This window comes from Sinocyclocheilus anshuiensis, unplaced genomic scaffold, assembly GCF_001515605.1.
Source record: "Sinocyclocheilus anshuiensis isolate Anshui unplaced genomic scaffold, SAMN03320099.WGS_v1.1 scaffold1182, whole genome shotgun sequence".
Lineage (NCBI taxonomy): Eukaryota > Metazoa > Chordata > Actinopteri > Cypriniformes > Cyprinidae > Sinocyclocheilus > Sinocyclocheilus anshuiensis.
In genome coordinates this window covers 365,811-377,906 of record NW_015558653.1, presented here as the reverse complement: position 1 = coordinate 377,906, position 12,096 = coordinate 365,811, and the positions used below count along the sequence as shown (strand labels likewise).

The 12,096-nt window shown below is 39.0% G+C and overlaps 1 protein-coding gene across 1 annotated transcript in view; it reads left to right on the top strand.

Moving 5' to 3' along the window:
• fbn1 (fibrillin 1) overlaps positions 1-12,096 on the top strand; it is a gene marked incomplete at its 3' end in the record, with an annotated part of 66,999 nt that overhangs the window by 15,777 nt on the left and 39,126 nt on the right. Inside the window, exons 9-15 of the mRNA XM_016477119.1 lie at positions 4,860-4,985; positions 7,685-7,837; positions 8,025-8,243; positions 10,157-10,303; positions 10,382-10,501; positions 10,621-10,746; positions 11,848-11,970. Of these exons, the coding sequence (XP_016332605.1) occupies positions 4,860-4,985; positions 7,685-7,837; positions 8,025-8,243; positions 10,157-10,303; positions 10,382-10,501; positions 10,621-10,746; positions 11,848-11,970 (1,014 nt within the window). The remainder of the gene's footprint in view (positions 1-4,859; positions 4,986-7,684; positions 7,838-8,024; positions 8,244-10,156; positions 10,304-10,381; positions 10,502-10,620; positions 10,747-11,847; positions 11,971-12,096) is intronic.

The window sequence follows — 12,096 nt, the reverse complement described above, 5'->3', positions numbered from 1 at the left end:
TGGGGACATTTTTTCCCCATAACGTGATAAATACCAGGTACACACACACACACACACACACTCACACACACACACACACACACACACACACACACTCTCACACACGCAGATGGATGGACGGACAGTCCGCTCTAATTGAGTCAGGCTGGTTTTGGTTCTAATGAAGGAATGTTCGCAGTCATGCAAACAAGGACACGCTGTCAGAACACATAGATGCATGCCTCAGCGAGCCACAAACACACACACGCACACACACACACACAGAGATCAAGATCTCACTTATCAAGAGCAAACACACAGATCCACTCTGAAATGCTTAGCAGACCAACACACACACACACACACACACTCTGACTGTAAGTGAATCGCTTAGGTGATGCACCTGTTGATCTGAGCTGAAGGCTGATGGGAGCAGTGCTGGGGTAAGATGTGCCGGTTGATGAGGATCATCAACAGTATTGTCACAGACCGGCTCCGGTGTGTGTTTGTTTGTGTGTGTGTGTGTGTGGTTTGGCTGTGACTGTAATTCCTCCAGCTGGGTAAATTCTTTTATCGTCTGGCTGTCTGAGTCGCTCTGGGAGGGTGAGCGTGGGCTCGTCTCGCTTTCGTCTCCTCGCTCTCTCTGTTCGGTCTCACACTTCTCCTCAAATCAATAAGGTTTTTATCTTGTCCCTTAATATTTCTTCTCTATTTACTCGTCTCCCTGCTCCTCACTGTCTGTCTGTCTCTCACCTGCCCGTCTGTCAGTGCGTGTGTGTCAGTGCATGTGACTCAGAGCTGCATTCTTCTGTGTGTGTGTGTGTGAGAGATGCAGGTGTGTGTACAGTATCACTATCACAGTGCATATTAACCTACACTAGACTGATGGGATCAACGCATCTGACTGCACTAGCTGTCTCCATTACTGTTCAAAAGATTTAAAGAACTAAGCACTTTTATTCAGCAAGGCTGCATTGAATTGATAAAAAGTGACAGTAAAGACATTTATAATGTTACATAATATTTCTATTTCAAATAAAGGCTGTTCTTTTGAACATTCTATTCATCTGTGAATCCTGAAAAATAAAATGTATCACAGTTTCCACAAAAATATTGTGCAGCACAACTGTTTTCAACATTGATAATAATCAGAAATGTTTGTTGAGCAGCAAATCAGCATATTAGAATGATTTCTGAAGATCATGTGACACTGAAGACTGCAGTAATGCTGCTGAAAATACAGCTGCGCATCACAGAAATACATTACAGTTTAACAGATACTCACATTGAAAACAGCTGTTTTAAATTATAATAATATTTCACTGTTTTTATTGTATTTTTGATCAAATAAATGCAGCCGTGGTGAGCAGAAGAGACTCAGAAACATTAAAAAGTGAACTGACTTTTGCAGTTTAGTGTATATATGTCTTATTTGCTTTGTTGTGGGTAAAACAGTATGATTCATTCAATGGAAGAAGAACATCTGTACAAGACTTTACAACTCTCTCTCTCTCACACACACACACACACACACACTCTCGGTTCTGCTTTAAAGAGTCTCACTCCAGTTCAGAAACAAACCGTTTGATTGAACACGAGTAAAAATAAAACCCTCGTGTTCTGTTGTAAACACAGCGAAGCAGCCAGACTCTCTCCGTCTCTGTGAGTCTGTCCTATAAACACGTCTGAAAGCATCGTCTCTGAGCTAATGACAGAAGATTCAGACTCACTGTCTAAACAAACTAATGCTAATGGCGCTGTCTAAGTGACTTCAGACTGCCAGGAAACCATCACATCCATATACATACACTACATCAGTAAATTAGAAAATAATGACAGTGGAATCTGTACTGAACGGAGTTTGATTTAGATGATGCTTTAGATAGAGTTTAGATGTGTGTGTGTGTGTCTGAGTGTGAGTGTGAGTGTGAGTGTGAGTGTGAGTGTGAGTGCACCAAATAACGGATGCAGGGCAGAATTAGGCCAATACCCTCTCCTTCTAAACATCCAAAAAAGAGCCATCAAATTCTGGAAACACCTAAAGACAAGTGACCCCAGCACATACCATTATAAAGCCCTGAAACACCAAGAGCTGAGCCTCACGAAGAGTCCCCTCCTTCAGCTGGTGCTGAGACTGACAGAGATCAGCCAGCCTCAGAACTCACACTCACTCTCAACCATTCGGCCCACACAGATCATCAACACAGAGAAACACAAGTACATCACCCATTGGACAAACACCATTAAAAACCAGCACAAATTAGAATGTTATTCGGCACTAAATCGAGAGTACACCACGGCAAGCTACCTGAGCACAGTGACTGATGTCAAACGCAGGAAAACACTGACGATGTACAGACTCAGCGAGCACAGTCTGTCTGTAGAGACGGGCCGGCGCAGACAAACCTGGCTCTCTCGTGAGGAGAGACTCTGCTCCCACTGCAGTCTGGGAGAGATAGAGACAGAGCTGCACTTCCTCACAGAATGCCCCAAATACCTAACCATCAGAGACCACTATTACCCCAAAATAAACAAAATATTTCCCCAATTTAATAGTTGCACCCCAACCGAAAAACTTTGTTTCATTCTCGGCGAAAAAGCCAAATGTGCAAATATTGCTGCAAAATTAGTAGCATCGTGCCATGACCTGAGGGACAAACACAATCCAGAAACACAGCCAATAGACACACTCTCACAGACCAGAACTGAAATACTGTTACTCATGTACATAATGTTACAATTCTCAGTTCAGTAGTTGCTACAGGAAAATCGTTATTATTATTATTATTTTAATTTTTTCTTCCTATATGTATGTGTGTGTGTAACGCCAAACCAGCAGAGGGAGCCCTCGCCCGAGTACTGACCGTGCTCCACTCCCTCTGCTTCCTCTACTTCCATTTGTGTGTGTGTGTGTGTGTGTGTGAGAGAGAGAGAGAGAGAGAGAGTGTGTGTGTGTGAGATCCGTACCCGCCCCGCTCCCAGAAATAATGGCCCAGAGCTCTGGAAAGCAACATTTAATTTCGGATTTTTCTCTTGAAATTTAACGCGTTTTTTCTCGAAACACAATGACTTTTTTCTCGTAATTTAATGAGTTTGTTCTCAACATTTAATTTCGGCTTTTTTTCTCGAAATTTAACGACTTTTTTCTCGAAACACAACTACTTTTTTCTTGTTATTTATTGAGTTTGTTCTCAACATTTAATTTCAGCTTTTTCTCTCGAAATTTAACGCGTTTTTTCTCAAAACACAATGACTTTTTTCTCGTTATTTAATGAGTTTTTTCTCGAAACACAATAACTTTTTTCTCGTAATTTAATGAGTTTGTTCTGAACATTTAATTTCGGCGTTTTTTCTTGAAACACAATGACTTTTTTCTCGAAGCACAATGACTTTTTCTCGTTATTTAATGACTTTTTTCTCGAAGCACAATGACTTTTTTCTCGTTATTTATTGAGTTTTTTCTCGAAACAATAACTTTTTTCTCGTAATTTAATGAGTTTGTTCTGAACATTTAATTTCGACATTTTTTCTTGAAACAATGACTTTTTTCTCGAAGCACAATGACTTTTTTCTCGAAACACAATGACTTTTTTCTCGAAACATAATGAGTTTTTTCTCGAAGCACAATGACTTTTTCTTGTTATTTAATGAGTTTTTTCTCGAAGCACAATTACTTTTTTCTTGAAACACGATGACTTTTTTCTCGAAGCACAATGACTTTTTTCTCGAAGCACAATGACTTTTTTCTCGAAGCACAATGACTTTTTTCTCGAAGCACAATGACTTTTTTCTCGAAGCACAATGACTTTTTTCTCGAAGCACAATGACTTTTTTCTCGAAGCACAATGACTTTTTTCTCGAAGCACAATGACTTTTTTCTCGAAGCACAATGACTTTTTCTCGTTATTTAATGACTTTTTTCTCGAAGCACAATGAGTTTTTTCTCGAAGCACAATGAGTTTTTTCTCGAAACACAATGACTTTTTTCTCGAAACACAATTACTTTTTTTTTTTCTCGAAGCACAATGACTTTTTCTCGTTATTTAATGAGTTTTTTTGTCGAAGCACAATGACTTTTTTCTTGACACAATGACTTTTTTCTCGAAGCACAATGACTTTTTTCTCGTTATTTAATGAGTTTGTTCTGAACATTTAATTTCGTCGTTTTTTCTTGAAACACAATGACTTTTTTCTCGAAACACAATGACTTTTTTCTCGTTATTTAATGAGTTTGTTCTGAACATTTAATTTCGTCGTTTTTTCTTGAAACACAATGACTTTTTTCTCGAAACACAATGACTTTTTTCTCGTTATTTAATGAGTTTTTTCTCGAAACACAACGACTTTTTTATCGTTATTTAATGAGTTTGTTCTGAACATTTAATTTCGGCGTTTTTTCTCGAAATTTAACGAGTTTTTTATCGAAACACAATGACTTTCTCGTAATTTAACGAGTTTTTTCTCGAAACACAACAACTTTTTTCTCGTAATTGAATGAGTTTATTCTCAACATTTCATTTTGACATTTTTCTTGAAATTTAACGAGTTTAATCTCGCACTATAATGACTTTAATCTCTAGATGGTTTTATTTTTTTTTTTACTATTTCTTGGCCCTAATCCTCTTCCATATGTAAGAGACTTCTTTCAGAAACCTTACAAAAATCTTACCGACCCCAAGCGTTTAAACAGTAGTGTAGATATCAGTTACTACTGCAGTCATTATTATCCTGAAGATCTTGCATGCAGGTAAGTAGTTGAACTATAACTAGTATGATTTGCTTGGACTGCCAGCTTCACAGGTGTGGTTGTGATGGTGAAGGTGTTTGTGTGAGAGCAGCAGGTTTAAGTGTGATGATCTGATGGGTTTTGTGTCTCTCAGACATTGACGAGTGCTCTCAGATCCTGGGCCTGTGCAGTGCAGGTCAGTGCTCCAACACCATCGGCAGCTACTTCTGCAGGTGTCCGGTGGGCTTCGACACGGCGCTGGACGGCTCGCACTGCATCGGTGAGTCCGACCGACTCTCACTGTCACAGTCTGATTTATTAAATCACTGTAATGAGCTCCTGATCTCCTCAGAAACTCTCCTCCTGTCTGTCTCCTGCAGAGAGACTATTCATGTTTTCTTATAGTTCACATTTAAAGTCGTAATGAAACCTAAAAGAGGAGAGCAGTAGATCCTCCAAAATCCACTGCAAACTCATATTCAGATCTCAAATTAAACACTAATTTCACACATTTCACAATTGGTTAATATTTCAATAACTTAATAGCACATTTGTATATTAACGGTCTCTGACGTTAATGGTCACATGACATGCAACATATTTTTTAGTGTTTTATTTTGATAGTTTTAAAAAATATTATTAATTTATTTAAAAAATGTTGTTACTTTTTATCATGCAATTTTAGTGTTTATTTTGATTAGTTTTATTTTAAAAACAGTTGTTTTAATGTTACATTTTTATTACATTTTTAGTAAGTCTTTTATTTTGATATTTTTTTTAAATGTTAATTTATTTAATTTATTTTATTTTTACATTTTTATCATGTCATTTTTAGTAAGTGTTTATTTTAATTAGTTTTATTTTAAAAATTATTTATTTAAAAATTTTTTATTTCTTTTTTAAAAACAGTTATTTTAATTTTACATTTTAATTTCATTTTTAGTAAGTGTTTTATTTGGATTGTTTTTATTTTTAAAATTACTTATTTTCATTTTGCATTTCTATAATAAATTTTTTTGTGTTTTGTTTTTAAAATCATTTATTTGTTTTTGATTTTGCATTTTATATGCTTTAAATAAATTTTATTATGATCCACCAATTTTTCTGATTTGATGAACCCTGATCCAGCTAACCAGGTTTGAATGGCATTAGATGTGAACTGACTGTGGCAGAACATGTGCAGTTATTCATCAGGCCAGTGAAGCACATTCAGATGAAGCTGATGAATTACACGAAACTGTAAAAATAAGCGTTTGTGTGTGCGGCCTTCAGAGGAGGCCGTGTGTGTGTGTGAGTGTGAGTGTGTGAGTGAGTGTGTGAGTGTGTGTGTAAGTGGGTCAGTGGTCTTCAGCTGATGTGTGTTGGCTGAGTTTGTGTGGAAGGAATGTGCGCTATGACTCGATCCACTCCAAACGTTTCCTGAGCCAAACATCCCTCTCTTCTCCTGCATCATCGCGCTCCGCTCACTCCCTCGCGTTACTCCTGCAGCTGGAGATGCCGACTGCTCCCCGGGCGCCGCAGCATAAATGGCTGCCCACTGCTCTCTCTGTGTGTGTGTGTGTGTGTGTGTGTGTGTGTGTGTGTGTGTGTGTCGCCACGTACACAATGTGAGGTGACACACGCGTGCACCCAGCTAATAAAAAACATGCTCTTAGAACGTTTTGCTAGTGTTCCAATTAAGTTATAAAAACATTATTTCTGAAAGTTCTATGAACATTCAAAACATCCCGTTTTTAAATGTTTTAAAGACATTTTTATGAGAATGTTAAGGGAACATTCCATTGTATAATTTTACAAACGTTACGGGGACGCTACTTTTGAATGTTCTCTGAACGTTCTGAAACAAGTAGTGATGTTTGAAAAACAGTAGACAAAAGTTCAGGAAAAAAACGTTCGGTGAATAATGTATGAATAATGTTTTGAGAACATTATTAAAGGCCAGATAACTCTGAACGAACGTTTTGTGAGTGTTACTGGGAGAACGTTTGTTCACAAGCTTTCCAGAACATTCTGAGAATGTTTTCTGTTAGCTGGGTGGACGTGTGTTTGTGAATCACAGATTCATTAATGAGGGTGTTTAAAACAGATGTTCTCTTTAGCCAATCAGATGTGAGTTTTTAAAGGGATAGTTCACCCAAAAATGAAACTTACTCACCCTCAAGCCATCCTAGGTGTATATGACTTTCTTCTTTCAGACGAATCCAATCAGAGTTATATTAAAAAACGTCCTGGCTCTTCCAAGCTTTATAATGGCAGTGAATGGGTGTTTCTGTTCAACAGTCCAAAAGAAGTCCAATAAAGTGCATCCATCCATCATAAAAAGTGCCTCACACGGCTCCGGGGGGTGAATAAAGGCCTCCTGAAGTGAATTAATTAATTTTTGTAAGAAACATATCCATATTTAAAACTTTATAAACCATAATCTCTAGCTTACGCTAACTGTCGTACGCGCGTTCATTCCGGCGGATGACGTAGGACGCCGCAAAATGAAACACTGGTCATGAATTAGAAGTACAAAACGAGGATTTGTAAAGAAAATGTGGGAGTATTCCGATATAAGCCAAGAGGAGACAGGTTTTCCTTTGCTAAAGTACGGAAACTTTGCTTCCTTTGCTCCTGTAAACAAACGGCGGTCCTCGCGAGACTAGCATATTCTCACCGGAGCTTACGCTACGCCTACATCATCCGCCGGAATGAACGCGCATACGACATTACGGTTTATAAAGTTTTAAACAAAAATGCATCGATTCACTTCAGGAGGTCTTTATTCACCCCACGGAGCCGTGTGAGGCACTTTTTATTATGGATGGATGCGCTTTATTGGACGTCTTTTGGACTGTTGAACAGAAACACCCAATCACTTCCATTATAAAGCTTGGAAGGATATTTTTAATATAACTCTGATTGGATTGGATTTGTGACTGCATTAGATTGTGTTAGATAAGTGCAGTGACGCTGTGTTTGTGTGCCCTGCCCCAGACGCTCGGACGGGGTTCTGCTACGCTAGCATCGTGAACGGACGCTGTGCTAACCCGCTGCCGCAGCGCATGTCCAAGAGTCAGTGCTGCTGCGAGAACCAAGGATGCTGGTCCGGATCCGCCGTCCCAGAGATGTGTCCCATCCGCGGAACAGGTGAGGATGAGCTTTATTAGTAACTTTATTTCTGTTTTCTATTTCAACGACATAGAAAATAGTTTAGAACAGCTGGACATTTGAAATAGTATTTTGAACAAGCAATATAAAAGATGGTATTATGGTACAGAAATTGAACTGAATAATAATTGAATGTGAATTTGAAACTCTCTCTCTCCCTACTCAGAGGAGTATCAGAGACTCTGTCTGTATAGTTACACGGTTCCTGATCCAGACCGACCAGATCTGGGTCCGATTCCCATTCCAGGTCCAGGTCAGATTCCCATTCTGGTTCCTGGTATTATTCCTCGCCCCGGTCCTGGTCCGGATTTTCCCGATGTCCCACGAGATCCCATACCTGTGCCGCCCACATCTGTTGACCTTCCCTCATTCACCATCAGACCTGGTAATGCACACAAACACACCTAAAACACCTCTGAAGGGCTTGGCATTGAAAAGACACGCCTCACTTCCTGTTTACTTCCTTGCTGTCAATTTGTGAATGTGTTGAGTGCTATATGAAACCGTTCATATCAAGAACACTTGAGTAACTTCTTACTGGCTTTGTGTCGGAATCATCTGTTCCGAATGTCAGGCAGATCTGACGAAAGAGCTGAGAGTGTTGAAAACACTGGAGCACAAAAGCAGTCTTAAGTCGCTGGGGGGTGTAGACCATAGATATGTATATATATCTATGGTGTAGACAGTTTCACTGATTATAATGAGTTCTATAGTATTTTGTCGAGCCGCGCCACTCGCGTCCGGTGTAGACACGGTGTAACATTAGTTTTGCTTTGTTTCACAGAACTAATCATTGCCTGGGTTGCGTACGTATGTGTGGAGCGGAGCCATCAAGATAGGGGCGAGACCCTTTTGGGGTAGGGGCGTGTTTGTTTTGGTGATTTCAAATGTCAACATTGGCTACCAGAAATCGCTTACCCCACCTTTAAATGTGTTTGATCTGTGATTCCCAACCTCCATAATATTCAAAGGCTAACATGTTTCCTAAAATAATTCAAATTTGAATAATACGATTTTAGGTTTCCACAGGTTTCCAGAAGCTGAATGTTCTTCAGGGCTCCTGCTCTATTTTACCACTGAATTCATGACTTTTTTCAGTTGTTCTTGATTCACTGGATAAATATAAAGCTTAAGGGTTTTAAAAAATATTTTTTACTCTCTGAAAATGAATAAATCCCGCACACTACTCAAACTTGCATAATTTTTATCCAATGCACATATGAGTGATTTGGATGTGCACTATATTTTTAATATACTCACAATTTCTAACTGATAAAATGTTTTACAGCATGGCATGACTAGAAAATTGTAAATTCATAATAAAAATGGCGTTTTAAGATCTGAATAATTTCAATGATGTTTCCATGTCTAGAAATCACACTTTAAAAAAAAAAGAGGCTTCCTCATATCAGTGTTATTTCAGTATCAGGTAGTATGAGATACTATTATAGTTTTTATTAATAATTTGAATCAGTTTTTATTTCTAAATTTTTTGTTTTCATTTAAATTTTAGTTACATTTTTTGTAGTTTTTTTTTTTTTGTCAGTTTTAATAGTTTTTATATGTCTATACTAGTTTTTTATTCATTTTTATTTATAATAGTTTTTATTATTATTTTTTTTTTTTTGTTTAGTTATTTTAGTACATCAAGTTAAAATAAAGCAATAAGCCCCGTGAAGCCGTGGTTTACAGTGAATTTATAACAGTTAAGGGGCGTTGTTAGCTTAGCTGTTATAAATTCACTGTAAACCATGGCTTCACAGGGTTATTGCTTTTATAAAACGGTTATTCCATATACGTAGCAAGGTTTCACAAAATAAAACAGAGCAAATAAAGTGTAATGATATTAATAAAAACAGTATTCTTCCACCAAACAATGTAGCTCCTCAGAAACAGTTGTGGTTGCAACAAAGTGGTTGCCGAGCAACACACAAACGTAAACAAAGGTGTATGTTACTTTGTAGAGTCATTTACAGCAGCTTCGAACGTGTCTCAGCCAATCAGAACCAAGCACCGGAACTATCCGCTTTATAATGAAAAATGTTGTCTTGGCAACTAGCTGAAATAAAAAGTTTTTATTTTATTTTATTTTTTCATTTAATTTCATTTCAGTTGATGTGCATTTTATTTCAAGTAACCAAAATGTTTTTTTTTAATGTTTGTAATTTTAGTTAACTATAAAAACCCTGCCTCATATATCCAGGTTTTTCTAGAGCCGCTGGTTTAGAGGGTTTGAGAGGCTGATCAAACTCGGCTAGTTTGATAAATGTCTCTGATATTTTCCCGTCTCTCTCTCAGTCATCCTGCCTCAAAACATCAGCATCAGGAACATGTGCGAGGCGTTTCGTAACCTGTGCATCAACGGCCGCTGCGTGCCGACGCCAGGCAGCTACCGCTGCGAGTGCAACATGGGCTACCGGCTGGACGGCCGCGGCGAATGCATCGGTCAGTGCGTCGCCTGATATCAGACGTGTGGAAGGTGTCTGCAGCGAGCGTTTGATCACGTGTTGCGTGTGTGTTTAGATGCGAACGAGTGTGAGCGGAGCCCCTGTGTGAACGGAGAGTGTGTGAACACACCCGGATCCTATTACTGCCAGTGTCCCACCGGATTCCAGAGCACGGCCACCAGAAAAGCACACACACGCACACACATGCTCACACACACAAAAGCACACACATGCTCACACACACAAAAGCACACACACACACACACACGCACACACACGCTCGCACACACGCTCACGTCTGCCTGCTCTCTGCAGATCTGGATGAGTGCGTGGCCAACGGTCGCATTTGTAACAACGGCCGCTGCGTCAACACAGAGGGCAGCTTCCACTGCGTGTGCAACGCCGGCTTCGAGATCTCGGCTGACGGAAGGAACTGCCAAGGTGACCCACAATGCACTGCAGTTTACAGACGGACATGAGCATGGGCCTTCGATAGTGACAGAAACTAGATTAGACGGCATAACGTTCACACTGGTCTGCTTTTATATCTGCATTACCACTGATTGGACGCTAGGTGGTGCTGTGGAGTAATCGTCACTGCAGAAACACAAAAATACTGATTGTTTCCAAACAGGTTTCACAGATACTCTGGTAAACTATCCTATTGCACACCTCTAAACTGATCAATGTGGACAGTTAGGCACTACGGTGGGTGGAGTCTGAGTGGGTGGGTGGAGTTTAACTGCATGGGTGGAGTCAGGGTGGGTGTGGTCTAATTTCAGGCGAGGTGTTTGAGTGAACATAAATGACATGTTTGCAGGGTTCGCACAAGTGCTTGAATTTAGATTTTAGAAATATATGTTCTAGAACACCTGGAAAATCATCTTCAGATTAATCACTTTCTCTAAAGGAAGAAGAATTCCCATACGGTACTTAGCTGTGGAATAATCAGTAGAAGGCTATTATTTTTCCAGAAACTGGGTTTTTAAGCGTTCTCGTGTCATTACAGGGTGCTCAAGGCTGTATATGTTGTATAATTTGTATAATAGGAATTATTACATAAGTATATTATATAGAAATGTATCTTTTACATTCTGTTCTTAGAGACCATTTCACACAAAATGTGTTTTTTCGTTCCACTGTGCTACTTTTCTGTTGTTTTTTATGTAAACGGTTTTTTATATAAATGTTGGGCTCGTTCGAAAAACAGCGTTCAAGTTCAAATAAGTTGAACTTTTTAAAAACGTGTTTTTCTCCGTTCCACTGCCTGCGTCTTGTGTTTTTCAAAGCAAAAGCTTGTTCTGTGTGAACGGCCTCTTCGTCTGTATTCTTTTTGCATATTAAGTTCTGGTTAGATTTTTTCAAAAAGAATATAATAAGCAAAGAGAATGTTAGAAATAAAAAAGTAAATTAAGAAAAACATGTATTATATGTAAGTCCTTAAAACTATAGGTGCTAGAAAAAGTGCTGGATATTCATGAGGTGATGAATATCTGTGATATCACAGATTTCTGTGTATCTGTGTGTGTGTGTGTGTTTTAGACACTGATGAGTGTTTGATAAGGAACATCTGTCTGAATGGCATGTGCATCAATGAAGACGGCAGCTTCAAGTGCATCTGTAAACCTGGATACTTGTTAGAGGGCACCGGACGATTCTGTGTGGGTAAGTACACACACACACACACACACACACACACTCACTCACTCACTCACTCACTCACTCACTCACTCACACACACACACACACACACACACACACCCCTCACTCACTCACTCACTCACACACACA